Genomic DNA, 22,984 nt, shown 5'->3' on the forward strand with positions numbered 1-22,984 from the left:
AACTAAACCAGTTAACAGCATGAACCAAAAAATCAGCAACAGGCTGATTGAAACCAAAACACAACCTTTGTGTAACAAAAGCAATAACTAGGAATAGTACTGCAGATAGAGCCCGCACTGGGACGGGCGCCCAGCATCATCTACGGACTAAGAGAAAAGGATTTACCGGTAGGTATTAAAATCCTATTTTCTCCTTCGTCCTAGAGGATGCTGGGGACTCCAATAGGACCATGGGGTCTATACCAAAGCTCCAGACTGGGCGGGAGAGTGCGAACGACTCTGCAGCACCGATTGAGCAAACATGAGGTCCTCATCAGCCAGGGTATCAAACTTGTAGAATTTTGCAAAAGTGTTTGAACCCGACTAAGTAGCTGCTCGGCAAAGTTGTAGCGCCGAGACTCCCCGGGCAGCCGACCAAGATAAGCCCACCTTCCTGGTAGAATGGGTCTTCACTGATTTCGGTAACGGCAATCCAGTCGTAGAATGAGCATGTCGAATCACACTACAGATCCAGCGTGCAATAATCTGCTTAGAAGCAGGAGCCCCAATCTTGTTGGAAGCGTACAGAACAAACAGAGCCTCTGTTTTCCTAATACAAGCCGTTCTGGCAACATAAGTTTTCAAAGCTCTGACCACATTGAGAGACTTTGAATCAGCTAAGGATTCAGTAGCCACTGGTACCACAATAGGTTGGTTCATGTGAAACGACGGAACCACCTTTGGTAAAAATTGTTGACGAGTTCTCAACTCTGCTCTATCCTCGTGGAAAATCAAATAGGGGCTTTTGTGAGACAAAGCCGGCAATTCCGACACCCGCCTAGCGGACGCCAAGGCCAATAGCATGACCACTTTCCAAGTGAGAAATTTCAACTCAACCGTTTGTAAAGGTTCAAACCAAAGTGACCTAAGGAACAATAACACCACGTTAAGGTCCCATGGTGCCACTGGGGGCACAAATGGAGGTTGGATGTGCAGCACGCCTTTCACAAAAGTCTGTACTTCTGGAAGTTAGGCCAATTCCCTATGAAAGAAAATTGATAAAGACGAAATCTGCACTTTAATGGAGCATTACCTCAGGCCCGCATCCACACCTGCTTGTAAGAAATGGAGAAACCGACCCAGCTGAAATACTTCCGTAGGAGCCTTCTTGGATTCACACCAAGACACATTTTCTCCAAATACGGTGGTAATGCTTCGCTGTTACCTCCTTCCTAGCTTTCAGCAGAGTGGGGATGACCTCACCGGGAATACCCTTTCGTGCTAGGATTTCGTGTTCAACCGCCACGCCGTCAAACGCAACCGCGGTAAGTCTTGGAACACGCAGGCCCTTGCTGTACCAGATCCTCTCTTAGAGGAAGAGGCCAGGGATCTTCTATGAGTAGTTCCTGAAGATCCGGATACCAGGCCCTCCGTGGCCAATCTGGAACAACGAGTATCACCTGAACCCTTGTTCTTCTTATGATCCATATTACCTTTGGGATGAGTGGAAGTGGAGGGAACACATAGACCGACTGATACACCCACGGTGTCACAGGGGCATCCACTGCTACTGCTTGAGTGTCCCTCAACCTGGAACAGTATGTCTGAAGTTTCTTGTTGAGGCGAGACGCCATCATGTCTATTTGAGGAATTCCCCAACGACTTGTCACTTCTGCAAAGACCTCTTGATGAAGACCCCACTCTCCTGGATGGAGATCGTGTCTGCTGAGGAAGTCTGCTTCCCAGTTGGCCACGCCTGGAATGAAGACTGCCAACAGAGTGCTTGCCTGTTTTTCTGCCTAGCGAAGAACTTTTGTGGCCTCTGCCATCGCTGCTCTGCTCCTTGTTCCGCCCTGGCGGTTTATGTGCGCCACTGCTGTTATGTTGTCCGACTGTATCAGGACGGGCAGGCCGCGAAGATGTTCTGCTTGCAGAAGGCCGTTGTAGATGGCCCTTAGTTCCAGAATGATTATGTGCAGACAAGCCTCCTGGCTTGAACATTTTCCCTGGAAATTTTTTCCCTGTGTGACTGCTCCCCAACCTCGGAGACTTGCATGCGTGGTTACTAGGACACAATCTTGGATCCCGAACCTGCGTCCCTCTAGAAGGTGAGAACTTTGGAGCCACCACAGGAGAGAAATCCTGGCCTTGGGAGACAGGCTTATCTTCCGGTGCATGTGTAGGCGAGACCCGGACCACTTGTCCAACAGGTCCCACTGAAAAACTCTGGCATGGAACCTGCCAAACGGGATGGCCTCGTAGGTCGCCACCATCTTCCCAGAACCCGAGTACATTGATGAATCGACACCCTTGCCGGTTTCAGAATCCCCTTGACCATGTTCTGTATTTCCAGAGCTTTTTCCCATCGGGAGAAAAATTCTCTGCAGTTCCGTGTCCAGAATCATGCCCAAGAACGACAGCCGTGTTGACGGAATCAACTGTGACTTTGGAAAATTTAGGAGCCAAGCATGTTGCTGCAGAACTGTCAGGGAGAGCGAAACTTTTCTTAGTAACTGCTCCTTAGATCTAGCCTTTATGAGGAGATCGTTCAAGTACGGGATAATTGTGACACCCTGCTTGCGCAGGAGCACCATCATTTCCGCCATTACTTTGGTGAAAATCCTCGGGGCCGTGGAAAGACCAAACGGCAACGTCTGAAAATGGTAATGAGAATCCTGAACCGCAAACCTCGGGTATGCCCGATGTGGAGGATATATGGGGACATGTAGGTAAGCATCCTTTATGTCGACTGACACCATAAAATCCCCCCCTTCCAGACTGGAAATCACTGCTCGGAGAGATTCCATCTTGAATTTGAATCTTTTAAAATATAGATTGAGGGATTTTAAATTCAGAATCGGTCTGACCGAGCCATCCGGCTTCGGGACCACGAACAGACTTGAATAATACCCTTCTCCCCGATGTGACGGGGGTACTGTGACGATGACTTGCTGTTGACACAGTTTTTGTATTGCAGCGTACATCACTTCCCTTTCCGGAAGAGAAGCTGGCAAGGTTGATTTGAAAAATCGGTGGGGAGGCACGTCTTGAAACTCCAGTTTGTATCCTTGGGCCACAATTTCCAGTACCCAAGGATCCAGGCCTGAATGAGCCCAGACCCGACTGAAGAGTTGAAGATGCGGCCCCACCGGTGCGGACTCCCGCAGCGGAGTCCCAGCGTCATGCGGCGGACTTGGCAGAAGCCAGGGAGGACTTCTGCTCCTGGGAGCTTGCCACAGCCGGTGATCTTTTTCCCCTTCCCTTAACCCTAGCAGCAAGGAAGGAGGACCCTCGTCCTTTTTTTTAATTTACTAGACCGAAAGGACTGCATCTGATACTGAGGCGTTTTCTTTTGCTGTGGAGGGACAAAGAGTAGAAAAGACGACTTACCAGCGGTAGCTGTAGATACCAGGTCCGCGAGGCCCTCACCAAACAAAACACCACCTTTATACGGCAGCACCTCCATAGCCCTCTTAGAGTCAGCATCACCATTCCATTGATGAGTCCATAATGCTCTCCTAGCCGAGATTGCCATGGCATTGGCCCTTGATCCCAAGAGTCCAATATCTCTCGCAGCCTCCCTTAGATAGACTGCAGCGTCCCTGATATGACCCAGGGTCAAAAGAACGCTATCCCTATCCAGGGTGTCCAAGTCAGATGATAAGTTATCTGCCCACTTCTCAATTGCACTACTCACCCATGCCGATGCTACTGCAGGTCTGAGCAGTGTACCCGTAGTGACAAATAGATTTCAAAGTAGTTTCCTGCTTACGATCCGCAGGATCTTTGAGGGCCGCCGTGTCAGGGGATGGAAGCGCCACCTTTTTGAACAGCCGTGCTAGAGCCTTGTCCACATTGGGGGTCGACTCACACTTTTTCTTATCCTCAGAGGGAAACAGGTATGCCATAATAATCCTCTTGGGAATCAGCAACTTTTTGTCAGGAACTTCCCAAGCCTTTTCAAAAAGTGTGTTCAGTTCATGAGGGGGAGGAAACGTTACCGGAGCTTTCTTTCCCTTAAACATACAGACCCTTGTCTCAGGAACAGCAGGGTCTTCCGAGATATGCAACACTTCTTTATTGTCACAATCATGTACTGAATGCTCTTAGCCAGTTGAGAAGTCGACACTGGAATCCGAATCTGTGTCGGTATCAGTGTCTGCTAATTGGGTAAACGGCCGTTTCTGTGACCCTGAGGGAGCCTGCGTTTGGGATAAAGCATCTTCCATGGACTGTCTCCATGTTTGGTTGTGAGCCTCAGAATTATCCAATCTCTTACTTAATGAAGCCACATTTGCATTCAAGGCACTCAACATATATCTACCCAATCAGCAGTCGGCGGTGCCGACAGATTCACTCCCTCACACTGTTCTGTCTCTACTCCAACCTCCTCCTGGGAAGAGCCTTCAGCCTCAGACATGTCGACACACTCGTACCGACACCACTATCACACCGGGCTATAGGGGACAGACCCACAAGAAGGCCTATTAGAGAAACACAGAGGGGAGTTTGCCAGCTCACACCCAGCACCTATCCCAGTCTGAAAGTGTGTGTGTGTGTGTGTGTGTGTGTGTGTGTATGTATATATATATATATATATATATATATATATATATATATATATATATATATATATATATATATATATATATATATATAAAAAATGCCCCCGACCTGACAGCGCTTTTAATGACCATAATCAACACCAATTTTGCTGTGCCCCCCCCCCCCGTTTAGCACCCTGTACTTGTCACAGAAGTGGAGGAGGTCAGGGCCAGCATCTCCTGCAGCTTCACTGTGGAGATAAAATGGCGCTTATGTCCCGCTATTTATTTATACTGGCGGGGGTAGTATACAGTGCCCCTGCACTGTATGTACTTTTGCCAGGTATATCTGAGGTCTTGTTGCTGCCCAGGGCGACCCCTCCTGTGCCCTGCTCCCAAACCGTGCCGTTGGTGTGCGGGAGCAATGGCGCGCAGCGCGACCGCTGCGCGGTACCTCCGAGACTGATGTCTACTGCCGCCTTCACTGAAGTCTTCTTGTTTAGAGAAACTCTGTAGAGCTCCCCTAGTGTGTGTCCAGTCTCTCTGGGCACAAGATCTAACTGAGGTCTGGAGGAGGGGCATAGAGGGAGGAGCCAGTTCACACCCATTTAAAGTCTTAAAGTGCCCATGTCTCCTGCGGATCCAGTCTATACCCTATGGTCCTTTTGGAGTCCCCAGCATCCTCTAGGACGAAGGTGTTTCTTTTGTTTACCATGGAAAATTTTGATATGTGATCTTTATTCCAAAGCACTAAAACCAAATGTGACATTTGCATAATTGTTGCATCTCCACCCTTTTGTATTTACAACAATAACAAGGGGGTCCTGTAGTAGGTTCCAAGATGAAGGAACCAGCGTTCATTTGTTTAGTTTGCCACTAAAACTGCAATCAGTTATAAGGTATACCTAGAACTTTCTGGAGTCTTAAATTTAGCAGCAAATTTGCCAAAATGATGCCAGCTCCTTCATCTGGGATCCTATTACATAGCGAACAAAGTCTTTCGAAATAGGTGTGCACACTCTTTGGGAGCAATCTTGCTCCTTTATTCCAGGTCGAATTGAGCAAGGTTGTTCAGCAAGCTGGATCCACATTTATAAGTAGCGACACAGCTTCTTCAATTGAATGAGATCAGGGCTCTGACGGGGCCCTATAGTACACCAGTCACCTCTTGTTCATGAGCCACAGCAACGTTAGTTTGGAATCATTGTCCTGCTGAAAGATGAACTTTGCCACCTCCTTGGATAGAACTCCCTTTTTTTTTTCTTAAGGGCTCTCTTTTGTAGGATGGGTTCGCACCTCTGGACTGACCTCCTCTCAATGGGGTACGTTCATCAAAAGGTTTCTTTCAATACCTCCTATATAAATTCATATCAGGTATGCTGTTGACCGTCCCGTCCCTCATAAAGGGCACTCACCTCGTTCCAGTTGCCTATGTTCCTTGACAGTTTTTTTTTTACCAACAGGAAGTCGCGGCTACGTGTTTCCGATAGGTGGAACGCACAAGTTCACCGTCCTTCCCGCAAGTTTAGACCACGTGTTTCCGGTTTATGGAACACAAACGGTATTTCCCATTTGTGTTCCATATACCGGAAACACGTGGTCTAAACTTCCGGGAAGGAAGGTGAACTTACATGTGCGTTCCACCTGCCGGAAACACGTAGCCGCGACTTCCTGTTGGTGATACAGGACAGAACTCGCGAGATGAGGAACAGACGCACGGCAATTAAGACCTGTCAGTATGAACACGAGATGGTATCAAAGCTGGTTGAACCGCAAAGGATTGTGGGTAATACAAACGTGAGTTACCAACCACAGTTCAGAGGAGAAATTTGTGGCATGGGAATCCGGAGTGGATACAGTTATTATGGGACGCTGTGGGGAAAAAAGGATGTTTCAAGAATCCATCACTCATGTTAATATTTACCAACTAAATTATTGTAGCTGAATGCAAGGTGTATTTCTGCCTGTTCTCTATGTTTAAAAATTTCAAATGAATTGTTCTTTTATAGGGGTGGTCTTCAGTATGCCGACTGACGGGATCCCGGCGCACAGTATACCGGCACCGGGATCCCGACAGCCGGCATACCGACACTTATTCTCCCTTGTGGGGGTCCACGACCCCCCTGGAGGGAAAATAAAATAGTGTGGTGCGCATAGCGCACCACCGTGCCCGTAGCGTGCCCGCAAGGGGCTCATTTGCGCTCGCGACACTGTCGGTAAGCCGGCGGTCGGGCTCCCGGCACCGGTATGCTGGTCGCCGGGAGCCAGACCGCCGGCATATCGTAGTGAACCCCTTTTTTAGAATATGGAATTTTGTCAATACGAGCTTTAGAGAGAGTTTCGGCATATAGTTTATTAGACTAAAGTATTTTGATTGGATGTCATGATCACATGGGCAGGGCAGGAGGTATAAATGGCCAACTGGGTTAGCTCCATGATACACCCTGAGGAAGAATAGTGAATCCGAAATGCGTTGGTGCTATTTGTACCTCTATTTATTTTTTTACGTTTTTACCCCCTGTAAGAACCAGCACTTTGGTTTTACAAAGACCCCTTTCTTTCATATGTTTTGCATAAAAGGAAGAGTTAGTGCTTGGCTTCTGAGGGGTGTTTGGTGGAGCTAACCCACACTTATCTGGGGTATTATATATTTAAAAAACAAAACAAAAAAACGTTTTTTATATTTGTTTTTTTTGGAATACGATGGATGTACTTTTGTGATGCGCAATAAATGTTCATCTTTTTGAATACCTATTGGCTTTTATTATCCACATAATAAATCGGTGTGGTGGATTGGAGTTCGTATCCTGAAATCAGGAGGGAGTAAAAGAAACCTTTCAAGGAACATAGGGAACTGGAACGAGGAGTGTGTCCTTTATGAGGGACAACAGTATACCTGATGTGAAGGTGTATAGGAGGAATTGAAAGAAACCTTTTGATGCACGTACCCCATTGAGAGGAGGTCAGTCCAGAGGTGCGAATCCATCCTACAAAAGAGAGCTCTTAATAAAAAAATAAAAAAAGGGGGGGGGGGGGGGGTTCTATCCACAGAGGTTCCTGACTTACAATAATACAGATAGAGTACTCTGAATGGAGCCCCAAGGACTGATAGAATTATTGTTTAGCAGCGCTTGTGGACTACTCTACTTTTGTTTGGTGTATTGGTCAAGGAGTTGTGCTCTTGAGAGTTTGGTACCGGGCTGCAGCTAGGGCGCAAGTTACTTTTTCGCTCTCTTTTGTCGAACTTTTCCAACGCTTCAGATTTTTTAGCAGTCCCAACAAGCAGTATATCCATGTATTTTGCACCATCTTCCTTATAATTACCAACTTGCAAAAGGGTCAATGTTTTTTTTCTTTTCGGCACACTCCAGTTGTGCTGCTACATAGTTCATTTAAGTACGCTACCCACCCAAACCAATCCATGTTATGCAAAGTCAGTGATATGGCTGACTGGTGCACCTCTGCTCTAGTCTCTGGCACTGAACTCTAAAGATTAAACGGTCACATTTAAAAGTTTAGAGTATCAGCATTTTAAAATAAATTTTTTAAATAGTAATTATTGTTAACTAAAGAGAGGCTTGTTCAAAAGGTGTGAATACTATGGCATAAAAGACGTAAGTGCATGCTTATGCTGGAAAAATGCAACTTCTTTATACCAAATCCATGATTTGGGACATATGACCGTTTGCCTAACATAGGGGGTCATTCAGAGTTGATCTCTAGCTGCCGTTGTTCGCAGCGATCAGGCTAAAAAATAAGAATTTACTCACCGGTAATTCTATTTCTCGTAGTCCGTAGAGGATGCTGGGGACTCCGTAAGGACCATGGGGAATAGACGGGCTCCGCAGGAGACTGGGCACTCTAAAGAAAGATTAGGTACTATCTGGTGTGCACTGGCTCCTCCCTCTATGCCCCTCCTCCAGACCTCAGTTAGGGAAACTGTGCCCGGAAGAGCTGACATTACAAGGAAAGGATTTTGGAATCCAGGGTAAGACTCATACCAGCCACACCGTACAACTCGTGATAACCTTACCCAGTTAACAGTATGAACAACAACTGAGCATCACTCAACGGATGGCTCATAACAATAACCCTTTATTAAGCAATAACTATATACACGTATTGCAGAAAGTCCGCACTTGGGACGGGCGCCCAGCATCCACTACGGACTACGAGAAATAGAATTACCGGTGAGTAAATTCTTATTTTCTCTAACGTCCTAGTGGATGCTGGGGACTCCGTAAGGACCATGGGGATTATACCAAAGCTCCCAAACGGGCGGGAGAGTGCAGATGACTCTGCAGCACCGAATGAGCAAATACAAGGTCCTCCTCAGCCAGGGTATCAAACTTGTAGAACTTTGCAAAAGTGTTTGAACCCGACCAAGTAGCCGCTCGGCAAAGCTGTAAAGCCGAGACCCCTTGGGCAGCCGCCCAAGAAGAGCCCACCTTCCTTGTGGAATGGGCTTTCACTGATTTTGGATGCGGCAATCCAGCCGCAGAATGAGCCAGCTGAATCGTGCTACAGATCCAGCGAGCAATAGTTTGCTTTGAAGCAGGAGCACCCAGCTTATTGGGTGCATACAGAATAAACAGAGAGTCAGTCTTCCTGACTCCAGCCGTTCTGGAAACATATATTTTCAAAGCCCGGACTACGTCCAGCAACTTGGAGTCCTCCAAGTCCCGAGTAGCCGCAGGGACCACAATAGGCTGGTACAAATGAAACGATGATACCACCTTTGGGAGAAATTGGGGACGAGTCCGCAATTCTGCCCTGTCCATATGGACGATCAAATAAGGGCTTTTACATGACAAAGCCGCCAATTCTGATACACGCCTCGCCGATGCTAAGGCCAACAGCATGACCACTTTCCACGTGAGATACTTTAGTTCCACGGTCTTAAGTGGTTCAAACCAGTGGGATTTCAGGAAATCCAACACAACGTTAAGATCCCAAGGTGCCACTGGTGGCACAAAAGGGGGCTGAATATGCAGCACTCCCTTTACAAACGTCTGAACCTCAGGCAGTGAAGCCAGTTCTTTTTGAAAGAAAATGGATAGGGACGAAATCTGGACCTTTATGGACCCTAATTTCAGGCCCATAGTCACACCTGACTGTAGGAAGTGCAGAAATCGACCCAGCTGGAATTCCTCTGTAGGGGCCATCCTGGCCTCACACCAAGCAACATATCTTCGCCATATACGGTGATAATGCTTAGCTGTTACATCCTTCCTAGCCTTTATCAGCGTAGGAATCACTTCATCCGGGATGCCCTTTTCCGTTAGGATCCGGCGTTCAACCGCCATGCCGTCAAACGCAGCCGCGGTAAGTCTTGGAACAGACAGGGCCCCTGTTGCAACAGGTCCTGTCTGAGAGGCAGAGGCCATGGGTCCTCTGTGATCGTCTCTTGTAGTTCTGGGTACCAAGTCCTTCTTGGCCAATCCGGTACGATGAGTATTGTTCTCACTCCTCTTTTTCTTACTATTCTCAGTACCTTGGGTATGAGAGGAAGAGGAGGGAACACATATACCGACTGGAACACCCAGGGTGTCACTAGCGCGTCCACAGCTATCGCCTGAGGGTCCCTTGACCGGGCGCAATATCTTTTTAGCTTTTTGTTGAGGCGGGACGCCATCATGTCCACCTGTGGCAGTTCCCATCGATTTGCAATCTGTGTGAAGACTTCTTGATGAAGTCCCCACTCTCCCGGGTGGAGGTTGTGTCTGCTGAGGAAGTCTGCTTCCCAGTTGTCCACTCCCGGAATGAACACTGCCGACAGTGCTTGTACGTGAATCTCCGCCCAACGAAGAATCTTTGTGGCTTCTGCCATCGCCACCCTGCTTCTTGTGCCGCCCTGGCGGTTTACATGGGCGACCGCCGTGATGTTGTCTGACTGAATCAGCACTGGTTGGTCTCGAAGCAGGGGCTCCGCTTGACTCAGGGCGTTGTATATGGCCCTTAGTTCCAGTATATTTATGTGCAGACAAGTCTCCTGACTTGACCACAGCCCTTGGAAGTTTCTTCCCTGAGTGACTGCCCCCCATCCGCGGAGGCTTGCATCCGTGGTCACCAGAACCCAGTCCTGTATGCCGAACCTGCAGCCCTCGAGAAGATGAGCACTCTGCAGCCACCACAGAAGAGACACCCTGGCCCTCGGGGACAGGGTGATCAGCCGACGCATCTGAAGATGCGATCCGGACCACTTGTCCAACAGATCCCACTGAAAGATCCTCGCATGGAACCTGCCGAAGGGAATGGCTTCGTATGAGGCCACCATCTTTCCCAGGACTCGCGTGCAGTGATGCACCGACACCTGTTTTGGTTTTAGGAGGTCCCTGACCAGAGTCACTAACTCCTGGGCCTTCTCCTCCGGGAGAAACACCTTCTTCTGTTATGTGTCCAGAATCATACCCAGGAAGGGCAGACGCGTCGTAGGAATCAGCTGCGACTTTGGAATATTCAGAATCCAGCCGTGCTGTTGCAACACTTCCTGAGAGTGTGCTACGCTGATCAACAACTGCTCCCTGGACCTCGCCCTTATGAGGAGATCGTCCAAGTACGGGATAACCGTAACTCCTTGCTTCCGAAGGAGTACCATCATTTCGGCAATTACCTTGGTAAATACTCTCGGTGCCGTGGACAGCCCAAACGGCAACATCTGGAATTGGTAATGACAGTCCTGTACCACAAACCTGAGATACTCCTGGTGAGGTGGATAAATGGGGACATGCAAGTAAGCATCCTTGATGTCCAGAGATACCATAAAATCCCCCTCTTCCAGGCTTGCAATGACCGCTCTGAGCGATTCCATTTTGAACTTGAATTTTTTCATATAAATGTTCAAGGATTTTAAATTCAGAATGGGTCTTACCGAACCGTCCGGTTTCGGTACCACAAACAGTGTGGAATAGTAACCCCTTCCCTGTTGAAGGAGGGGGACCATTATTATCACTTGCTGGAGGTACAGCTTGTGAATTGCCGCCAGGACTACCTCCCTTTCCGTGGGGGAAGCTGGCAAGGCCGATTTTAGGTAACGGTGAGGGGGAGTCACTTCGAACTCCAGCTTGTATCCCTGAGATACAATTTGTATAGGCCAAGGATCCACCTGTGAGCGAACCCACTGGTTGCTGAATTTTCGGAGACGCGCCCCCACCGCTCCTGGCTCCGCCTGTGGAGCCCCAGCGTCATGCGGTGGACTTAGTGGAAGCCGGGGAGGACTTCTGTTCCTGGGAACTAGCTGCATGGTGCAGCTTCTTTCCTCTACCCCTGCCTCTGGCAAGAAAGGATGCACCTCTGACCTTCTTGCTTCTCTGAGAACGAAAGGACTGCATTTGATAATACGGTGCTTTCTTAGGCTGTGACGAAACCTGAGGCAAGAAAGTCGACTTTCCAGCTGTCGCTGTGGACACAAGGTCCGAGAGGCCGTCCCCAAACAATTCCTCACCCTTATAAGGCAAAACCTCCATGTGTTTTTTAGAATCGGCATCCCCTGTCCATTGCCGAGTCCATAAGACCCTCCTGGCAGAAATGGACATTGCATTAATTCTAGAGCCCAGCAGGCAAATGTCCCTCTGGGCATCCCGCATATATAAGACGGCGTCTTTTATATGGCCCAGGGTTAGCAAGACAGTATCCCTGTCCAGGGCATCTATGTCCTCTGACAGAGTATCTGTCCATGCTGCTACAGCGCTACACATCCAGGCTGAAGCAATAGCTGGTCTCAGTAGAGTACCACAGTGTGTATACACTGACTTCAAGATAGCTTCCTGCTTCCTATCCGCAGGATCATTTAGGGCGGCCGTATCCTGAGACGGCAGGGCCACCTTCTTATAGGCCCTACACACATGCCGATATTCTGAAAGATATGAACGATCTCGTTCATAAATGAACGAGAACTCGTTCATATCTTTCAGTGTGGAGACTCCAGCGATGAACGATGCGCGGCCCCGCGCTCGTTCATCGCTGATCTCCCGTCGGCTGTGCATGCAGGCCAATATGGACGATCTCGTCCATATTTGCCTGCACTTCAATGCAGCCGGGTGACGGGGGGAGTGAAGAAACTTCACTCCCCCCGTCACTGCCCCCCCGCCGCCGGGTTGCTCGTCGGCCGTATCGGCCGTCGGGCACCTCGGCGGCGCATCGCCGAGTGTGTAGGGCCCCTTAGATAAGCGTGTCAGCGCCTTGTCTACCCTAGGGGAGGATTCCCAACGTAACCTGTCCGTTGGCGGGAAAGGGTACGCCAGCAGTAATTTTTTGGAAATCACCACTTTCTTATCAGCGGAACTCCACGCTTCTTCACATAACTCATTTAATTCATGTGACGGGGGAAAAGTCACTGCCTGCTTTTTCTCCCCAAACATATACACCCTCTTGTCAGGGACAGGGTTAACCTCTGAAATGTGCAATACATCTTTCATTGCAATAATCATGTAGCGGATGGCCTTGGTCATCTTAGGCTGTAATTGTGCCTCATCATCGTCGACACTGGAGTCGGACTCCGTGTCAGCATCTGTGCCAACCATCTGAGATAGTGGGCGTTTATGAGACCCTGACGGCCTCTGAGTCACCTGGGCAGGCCCGGGTTTAGACCCCAGCTGTCCCAAGGCTGCAGCGTCATCAAACCTTTTATGCAAGGAGCTTACATTATCATTTAATACCTTCCACATCTCCATCCAATCAGGTGTCGGCCCCGACACCACATTTATCCGCACTTGCTCCGCCTCCACGTAACCCTCCTCATCAAACATGTCGACACAGCCGTACCGAGACACAGCAGACACACAGGGAATGCTCTGACTGAGGACAGGACCCCACAAAGGCCTTTGGGGAGACAGAGAGAGAGTATGCCAGCACACACCACAGCGCTATATAACCCAGGGATATTCACTATAATAAGTGATTACCGAATAGCTGCCGATTTTCTGTCTTTTGCGCCTAAATTTATGTGCCCCCCCCTCTCTTTTTTACCCTTCCTGTACCTGGATACTGCAGGGGAGAGCCTGGGGAGCGTCCTTCCAGCGGAGCTGTGAAGAGAAAATGGCGCTGGTGTGCTGAGGAAGAAGGCCCCGCCCCCTCAGCGGCGGGCTTCTGTCCCGCTTCTGTGTGAAAAAAATGGCGGGGGTTTTTACATATATACAGTGCCTGACTGTATATATGTATGTTATTCCAAAAAGGTACTTCAATTGCTGCCCAGGGCGCCCCCCCCCCCCAGCGCCCTGCACCCTACAGTGACCGGAGTGTGAAAGTGTGCTGGGAGCAATGGCGCACAGCTGCGGTGCTGTGCGCTACCTTAAATGAAGACAGGAGTCTTCAGCCGCCGTTTTCAAGCTTCTGTTCTTCTGGCTCTGCGAGGGGGACGGCGGCGCGGCTCCTGGAACGGACGATCGAGGACAAATGCCTGTGTTCGAACCCTCTGGAGCTAATGGTGTCCAGTAGCCTAAGAAGCGCAACCTAGCTGTAGACAGGTAGGTTTGCTTCTCTCCCCTCAGTCCCTCGTAGCAGTGAGTCTGTTGCCAGCAGAAGCTCATTGAAAATAAAAAACCTAACAAATACTTTAACTAGCAGGCTCAGGAGAGCCCACTAGGAGCACCCAGCTCTGGCCGGGCACAGATTCTAACTGAGGTCTGGAGGAGGGGCATAGAGGGAGGAGCCAGTGCACACCAGATGGTACCTAATCTTTCTTTAGAGTGCCCAGTCTCCTGCGGAGCCCGTCTATTCCCCATGGTCCTTACGGAGTCCCCAGCATCCACTAGGACGTTAGAGAAATTGCCATTACTGCGCATGCACCGCAATGCGCGCACGCGAAATACGGGCACAAAGGCATTTGTTGTTTTGCACAGGTTCTAGCGAAGTTTTCAGTCACACTGACGGCCGCAAGAAGATTGACAAGAAGGGGGCGTTTCTGGGTGTCAACTGACCGTTTTCAGGGAGCGTTTGCAAAAACACAGGCGTGTCTGAAAAAACGCAGGCGTGGCTGGGCGGGTGTATGACGTGAAATCCAGACACGAATAGGCTGAAGTGATCGCAAGCGCTGAGTAGGTTCAGAGCTACTCAAACTGCACAAACTGTTTTTGCAGAGCTCGGCTGCACATGCGTTCGCACTTCTAAGCTAAAATACACTGCCCAGTGGGCGGCGGTATAACATTTGCACGGCTGCTAAAACTAGCTAGTGAGCGATCAACTCGGAATGACCCCCATAGTACAGTATGTGTGAGCTACAAACATTGTTCACTGAATCATCAGAGCTATGCAGGGCTAATGGCAAAGTTGAACTGTTCCGCGTATACTGTGTGTTAAATAATTTAAATGTGTGTTGGATGGTAAAATATACAGGAAGGTCAAATCTACGGAAAAAACTAAAGATCAGCGTTCATGGAAGAGGTCTACGGAACCTTTGGTTTTGAAGGTTGTTTGTTTGGAAGAATGGGCCAACATCACACCTGAGCGATGCATGTGACTAGTTTCTCCATACAGGAAGCGTGTTGAAGCAGTCATTACCAACAAAGGCTTTCGTTCTAAGTATTAAGTACATTTCAGTCAGCGTGTTCAGTACTTTTTGTCCCTGTCATTTCACATCGTTACACAACTTATGGACATCTGTGGTTTGATTTCTTTGCATGTGTGGATTGCATGGGTTGGTGCTGACATTTGCTGAACATTTCGTTACAATAGCCCCATTACAAATATATTTACTGAGAAAAATGTTGACGTGTTCAATACTCATTTTAAACGCGGTAAAAGATTCCAAATAAAAACTATTAGAAAATGAGTCTGAATAGAAGAGATTGAAGAAATGTGACCACAAATGGCCACTAATAAGAGTAACAGTACATTATATTACAGAACTATATACTTCAATATGCTATGTAAAAGTTAAGTCTCTTTAAATGCATGTTACGTCTTTATAGTAGTTTTTCAAGTGTTGCTACAGTACCTCTGCTACTAATACGTTGTGCTGCATTTTCTTTCTAGATTTCATAATCCGAACTATAGCAGCTTCTATCTCGTGCTTTCTGTCGTCATCCACTTTCTGTCGAGTCTCTTTTCTTTCAGGGTCAGATTCACCTTGTTTGGCAGCCACTGGAAGACAACATATTTCCATCAATCTGAGGTCATAAAAACTGACCACTGTGCAAATGAGTGAAATCAGTTTTTGAAATCCTTAAAAAATATGTGTTTAATAAAAACATCAAAAAATACTTCAAATACTTAAATTAAATTATGTGTACTGCGCTAAATATGTAGCTGCTCCATGGGGATTTGTTTAAAATATCGTACATAAATGGAGTTCTTGTATGTATGTGTGAAAAACGCTAAGATCCAATGCTGGAAAAAAAAAAGAAAAAAAGGGGGGGGGGGGGGGGGGGGTTTAATAACATGTAAAAAACATATATAAGTGCAAGCCTCTTATTAATATTTACAACTCTCTTGAGATAATTTGAAGTTTGAGTCTGGCCGCCACAATTATATTAATGTGTGCACAGATGAGTGTTGCTCTGACATGATGTTAAGGACCAAGGTGGGTGCACTAACCTTTCCTACCCAATCAAAAGCTGCTTGCACGTCCTATTACATTACTTTGCGTCTAAGATGTATTTTCGTGGAAAAAAACGACTAGACGCTATCTGGTTACAGAGCACTCATGCGTTGTGTAACACGGCTTGTAGCGCACAGAGCAAAGATGCAAGAGGACTCTTGATATCACCCTACATAGTGTACAGCATTTTGTCCTAAACCAAAGTCAGGCTATTTCCTTGACAGTATTATGTTTGTTTTTTGGGAATACCCTTTATAATCTAATACTATCTGTATCCACAACTCCTCAGTGTAGATATGCACTCCAATTTATGTTATCATCTGAAATTATTGGTCCTGTACTAGACTAAACATTTAAATGCCTTAGTAAAGACCACTAAGGGCCAGGTTCAATTAGCAATGGTAAATTACTGCAAGGGGATAGCCTTGGTCTTTCACACCTGAGGCTATTCAGTGACAGCCCCTTTTTCTTGAACGGTATTTTTGCTGCTAACACGCGTTAACCCATAGGTTCCAGAAAATGTTCCTGGAGCTATGGGTTAATGTGTTTGCAACACCAGCAATAAGGACAGTTACAGCAGATTTCTGTTCGATCCTCCCTGGTAAGGACCACACCTGATCCCCAGGTAGGCTGTTTAAAGCAGTATCAGCACCTGATTGCCCCACCAGCACTTTAGAATTGCAGTTTGTGTAGGTACACCATGCGGCGTGAGATGTCTGGCGATGCAACAAAACCAATACGAGACTGCACAGATTCATGCAACACTTGTATATCTGTGTGCAGCGTGTCTGAATCTGTACGCAAAGCACAACGGAACTTGGCATGAGATAGCACTTTATAAACACACTCTGCTTTGTATTTGTGAAATCATTATGTGGGAGATTGCTAATAAATGCCACTATGCATGCAGCAAGTTGCGGTATGTATCGCATTCAAACGGCGATACATCCTGCCCTTAGTGCCTTAAAGACTAGCTGGACTTAAGAGAAACACAGTAAATTGATAAGGCACCAATTGAAAAAAAATAATAAAAAAAATACAATAGTAGAAGGTACGAATAGCCTATTGTGTCTAAAGTAAATATGTTTTTCCCGACAGACTTATTTAAACACAAACATCTGCCAATAATAAGTTATTCAAACTTATCAGCGGGTATGGGTCATTAGGTCGACCACTATTGGTGGACATGCATTAGGTCGACATGGTCATTAGGTCGACCTGAACAAGGTTGACATGAGTTTTCTTTTTTTTACTGTCGTTTTCTTCGTAAAGTGACGGGGAACCCCAATTAGTGCACAATGTTCGCTTGCCATGCTTCGGGCAAGGTGCCTTGCTATTCCTAATCGTAGTCCACATGGATTGTAAAGTATGAAAAAAAGTTAAAAATAAAAAATAAATAAAAAACTCATGTCAACCTTTTCCATGTCGACCTAATGCATGTCGACCAAAAGTGATCAACCTAATGACCGTATCCCCTTATCAGCTGATCCTCTGTAGTTAGCCAAGTAACACTATGGGGAAAAATTACTAAGATGGGAGTTCTATTTGAGATGGGATGTTGCCCATAGCAACCAATCAGATTTCAGGTATTATCATCTAGATTAGAAGGTGCTAGATAAATGAGAAGTAGAATCTGATTGGTTGCTACAGGCAACATCCCATCTTAAATAGAACACCCACCTTAGTAAATTTACCCCTATGTGAAGTGCTCATGAAACATGAGAATAGTGTCAGTATTACAAGCACAGTATTCTATAGTTTACTACTTTATTTCTACAGCTGTTTATTAATCCAAAGCTCCATCATCCATAACAGTCCGAGTTACAAAGGTCCTTGCTATGTGTTAATACGGCTTTAATAAAGTGAAGGAGACAACGAGATGCACAGAGTTGCTATCTGCAACTCTATATAGTAAAACATGCAAAAAATAGGATTTGAATTACCTACCGGTAAATCCTTTTCTCGTAGTCCATAAGGGATATTGGGGAATTTAGTACAATGGGTTATAGACGGGGTCCAAAAGGAGTCGGTGCACTTTAAATTTATTCAACTGGGTGTGCTGGATCCTCCCCTCTATGCCCCCTCCCACAGGCAGATATAGGTAAAAACGTGCCCGAAGGAGAAAGGACATATATGAGAGAATGAAATATGATAACAGAATGGTGAGATTTACATACCAGCACACCACTAACATAACAACCAGCAACAGCTGAACAGGTATCCATATAACAAGAACCTGCAGAAAAGTCAACACACTGAGGCGGGCGCCCAATCAGACTACGAGAAAAGGATTTATCGGTAGGTTAATTAAAATCCTATTTTCTCTAGCATCCATAAGAAATATTGGGGAATCAAGTAAAATGGGGACATCCCAAAGCTTCCAGAACGGGCGGGAACGTACGGAGACCTGTGGAGCACCACCTGCCCCAACTGGGTATCCTCTTTGGCCAGGGTATCAAACTTGTAGAACTTCACAAAAAAAGTGTTCTTCCCCGACCAGGTAGCAGCTCGGCAAAGTTGCAAGGCCGAGACTCCACGGGAAGCCGCCCAGGAAGAACTCACTGATCTCGTAGAGTGGGCCTTTAGAGACTTAGGAACAGGTAAGGCTGCCGACACATAGGCCTGTTGAATAGTAAGCCTAATCCAACGAGCAATGGACTGCTTTAAAGCAGGACAACCCTTTTTCTGTGCATTATAGAGCACGAACAAAGAATCCGTCTTTCTGATACTCTTGAAATAGATCTTCAAGGCTCCCACAGCATCCAATGCCTCCGCAGGAGCAGAAGCGCCAGAACTGGACGGAATCACAATAGGTTGATTCAAGTGAAACGCGAAGACAACCTTCAGCAAGAACTGCTGTATAGTCAGGAGCTCCGCTCTGTCCTCGTAAAAGACCTAGTACGGACTTTCACACGATAAGGCCTCCAATTCAGAGACACGTCGAGCAGAAGCCAGGGCCAGTAACATCATCGTCTTCCATGTGAGGTACTTGTCTTCTACTGTCATCAGAGGTTCAAACCAGGAGGACTGTAGAAATTCCACCACCACATCCAAATCCCAGGGTGCCGTAGGTGGCACAAAAGGTGGTTGTATGTGGAGTACCTCTTGTAAGAAAATCTGAACTTCTGGCAACACTGCCAATTTCTTCTGGAAAAAAGTGGAGGGGGCTGAAATCTGGACCTTAATAGAACCCAGAAGCAAGCTCTTATCCACACCAGCCTGCAGGAAACATAAGAACTCTGCAGGTGGATACGGGTGCTCCTCGCACCAGGAAACATATCTCCTCCAGATATGATATTGTTTTGATGTCACGGGTTTTCTTGCCTGAACCATGGTAGCAATAACCTTATTGGAAAGGACCTTGTGAGCTAGGATGTTCCGCTCAACCTCCATGCCGTCAAACGAAGTCACCGTAAGTCCGGGTAGATGAACGGTCCTTGTTGAAGATCGCTTCTTAGTGGCAGAGGCCAAGGGTCTTCGACGGACATGACCAGAAGATCCACGTACAACGCTCTCCGAAGCCAATCCGGGGCAATCAGAATTGCCTGGACTCTGATTCCTGATTCGCTTGAACACCCTTGGGAGCAATGGAATCGGAGCAGACCAGCTGGTAAGGCCAAGGCGATGCCAGTGCATCCACTGCCCTCGCCTGAGGGTCCCTGGTTCGCGAGCGATACTAGGGAAGTTTCTTGTTGAGATGAGACGCCATTGCTATTGCATTTCTTTCTGCCCAGAGGAGTATCTGACACCTGCCGCATACAGGCTCTGCTTTTTGTCCCTCCTTGTCGATTGATGTATGCCACCGCCGTGGCATTGTTCGACTGTACCTGGATCGTGTGATCCCTGAGCAGAGGAGAGGCCTGAAGCAGAGCATTGTAGATCGCCCGAAGTTCCAGAATGTTGATCGGAAGGAGGCTTTCGTGGGATGACCACCTGCCCTGGAACGGAGTCCCTTGGGTGACAGCTCCCCTCCCCTTAGACTCGCATCTGTCGTGAGGAGAGTCCAATCCTGAATCCTGAAACTCTGGCCTTCCAGAAGATTGGAGGACTGTAACCACCACAGGAGGGAAATCCTGGCCTGAGGTGACAGTCGAATCATCCGATGCATCTGTAGATGTGATCCGGACCACTTGCTCAGGAGATCCAACTGAAAAGTTCTGGCATGGAACATCCCATACTGGATTCGCCTCGCATGAGGCGACCATCTTTCCCAACAACCTTATGTAAAGATGGGTGGACACTCGAGTAGGTTGGAACACCATGCGGACTATCTCCTGAAGTGTTCTCGCCTTGTCCTCTGGTAGGAACACCATTTGGGCCACAGTATCCAGCAAAATCCCCAGGAACAGGAGCCTCCAGGTGATACTTCTGTAAGTTGAGAATCCACCCATGGTGTGACAGAAGTTGGATAGCGCGGTCGATATGGAGCAATAAAAGCTCCCTGGATCATGCTTTTATCAGAAGATCGTCCAGGTAACGGACCACATTGACCCCCTGGAGTTGGAACATCATCTCCGCCATCACCTTTGTGAATACCCTCGGGGATGTAGACAGGCCGAAGGGCAGTGCCTGGAATTGGAAGTGATTGTCCAGCAGGGCAAATTGCATGTACGCCTGATGAGGTGGCCAAATCGGAATATGGAAGTAGGAGTCCTTGATATCCAAGGAGACCATGAATTCCTGTTCTTCCAGGCCCGCAATCACTGCTCGCAGGGGTTCCATTTTGAACTTGAACACCTTCAGATAAAGATTCAAGGATTTTAGATTCAAAATGGGTCTTACCGAACCGTCCGGTTTCAGCACCACAAACAGTTTGAAGTAAAACCCCGTGTCGCATTGCGGTATTGGTACTGGAACAATGACGTAAGACTGGAGCCAACTTTTGGATGGCCTGTTGCAACGTAACTTGCATATCCTCCAAAGCTGGTAAGCTTGATATAAATAATCGTTGGGGAGGAGTACTGTCTAACTCCAGCTTGTAGCCTTGAGAAACTAGATTTCTGACCCAGGTATCCTGGCAGGAAGTCTCCCAGACGCAGCGGAAGTGACGCAGTCGAGCTTCCACCTCGATATCCCCTCGGGGTGGGAGGGCACAGTCATGCTGAGGCCTTAGTGGAAGCAGAAGCGGTGGACTGGTTCTGAGAGCTGGTGCTTGCAGGCTTTCTGGACTTACCTCTGGTGCCTCTAGTCGTATTGGAGGCACCTCTGGCCTTAGAGCAAAATCTGTGAGACCGAAAGAACTGGGCAGACAGCCCCGGATAGGAGCGTCTCGCCGGCGGGGCCCCAGAGTGGAGAAACGTGGATTTCCCAGCCTTAACTTTGGAAATCCAGGTATCCAATTCAACGCCAAAAGGGGGTGGTGTGCTGAATGTGTTTTAAGAGGGTCACCATAGCGACCAAGGGCAAATCCCCCGAGAGGATCCCCTGAATTTGAGTAGCCCAGGAATGAATGGCATGGTTCATACATGTTGATACACCTGCTGCCATGTAAATAGATTTGAATGTAGTCTCTATTTTCCTATCCCCAGGATACTTCATGCAAAAGGAGCCCGGGGCAGGCAGCACCGCCTATTTGGACAGTCGAGAGACTGATACATCAACCCCAGGGTGTTCCTCCGAAAATTTCCTACATTCAGAAGCAAATGGGAAAGTGCACATAATTATTTGGGACACTTGGAATTTTTTGTCTGGATTTTTCCAGGCCAGCTTGAATAGGTAATCTAACTCTGTAGAGCAGGGGTGGGGAACCTCAGGCCCGTGGGCCGTATAAGGCCCGCAGAGCCACTGGATCCGGCCCGGCCAGGCTCTCCTAAACGAGGGAGATGCCAGGCGTCTGCTGAGATTTTGTTACTAGCGGACGCCCGCTGAGATTTTGTTATTAGCGGACGCCCGGCTCTTCCTCCTCAGCAGCAGCTCACTCCTGAGCTCCGGCTTCCAGGTCAGGCAGTGTACGTGTGCGGTGGTATGGGAGAGATGTCATGACGTCTCTCCCATAGTTCTGAGAAGCGGGCAGCCAGGCGGAGGGCAACGGCCTGGAAGCAGGAGCGGGCCTGGTGAGTATTATGTTTTTTTTTCTTTTAATGTGTGTGTGTGTAAGCGGCGCTACTAGGGGGCATATCTAATGGGGCATAACAACTGACAGGGGGCATATCTAATGGGGCATAAGAACTGACTGTGGGCATAGCAAGTGACTGGGGGCACATGTACTGGGGCATAACTGACTGGGGGCATAACTACTGACTGGGGGCATAACTACTGCGGGCAGGCTAATTTTTAAGTTGATTATTTTTGTACGGCCCCTGAAGGATTTTATAAATATCCGAATGGCCCTTGGTAGAAAAAAGGTTCCCCACCCCTGCTGCAGAGTCAGGGAAAGTGACATTAGGCTTATTCTGTATAAAGAAAAACGACTGCTTTGATGCAGCGTCCTCTAGAGGGAGCTTTAACATATCCTGTATAGCCAGAATTAAGGGTTCAATACCCTGAGCAGCATCAGGATCCCCACTAACGGGATCCAAGTCATCCCATCCTCCTGTACATCATCATCTGAGAGTAGAGCAGGTAACCCACGCGTCTGAGGACCTGCATGAGAGAGGGGGGGCTGTGCTGCATATGCCCTAGCAGCTAAATCTGAAACAGCTTGTTGTAGTAGCTGAGTCTTCTGAACATTAGCAGTGAGCTGGGATGACATATCTGACATCATAGTTTTAAGAGACCCTAACCAGTGGGGCTCTGGACCCTCTACCCCAGCCCCTTCACTGATTTGTGAATATTGGCTGCATTGTTCACAGGAAACAGAATCAGTAGATAATGGAGAGAATCTGGTGTGGCATACACTGCACAGCTTGTGCTTACCTATGTTTCACAGTAAGCACAATAACATACACACAGACCGTTATATTGCAGGGCTGCTCTACTGTATGTG

The 22,984-nt window shown here is 47.7% G+C and overlaps 1 protein-coding gene across 1 annotated transcript in view; it reads right to left on the reverse strand.

Moving 5' to 3' along the window:
• CUL3 (cullin 3) overlaps positions 1-22,984 on the reverse strand; it is a 293,465-nt gene that overhangs the window by 12,815 nt on the left and 257,666 nt on the right. Inside the window, exon 15 of the mRNA XM_063915923.1 lies at positions 15,457-15,602. Coding sequence (XP_063771993.1) covers positions 15,457-15,602 — 146 coding nt within the window. The remainder of the gene's footprint in view (positions 1-15,456; positions 15,603-22,984) is intronic.

The sequence above is a fragment of the Pseudophryne corroboree genome, chromosome 4 (genome assembly GCF_028390025.1).
Source record: "Pseudophryne corroboree isolate aPseCor3 chromosome 4, aPseCor3.hap2, whole genome shotgun sequence".
Taxonomy (NCBI): Eukaryota; Metazoa; Chordata; class Amphibia; order Anura; family Myobatrachidae; genus Pseudophryne; species Pseudophryne corroboree.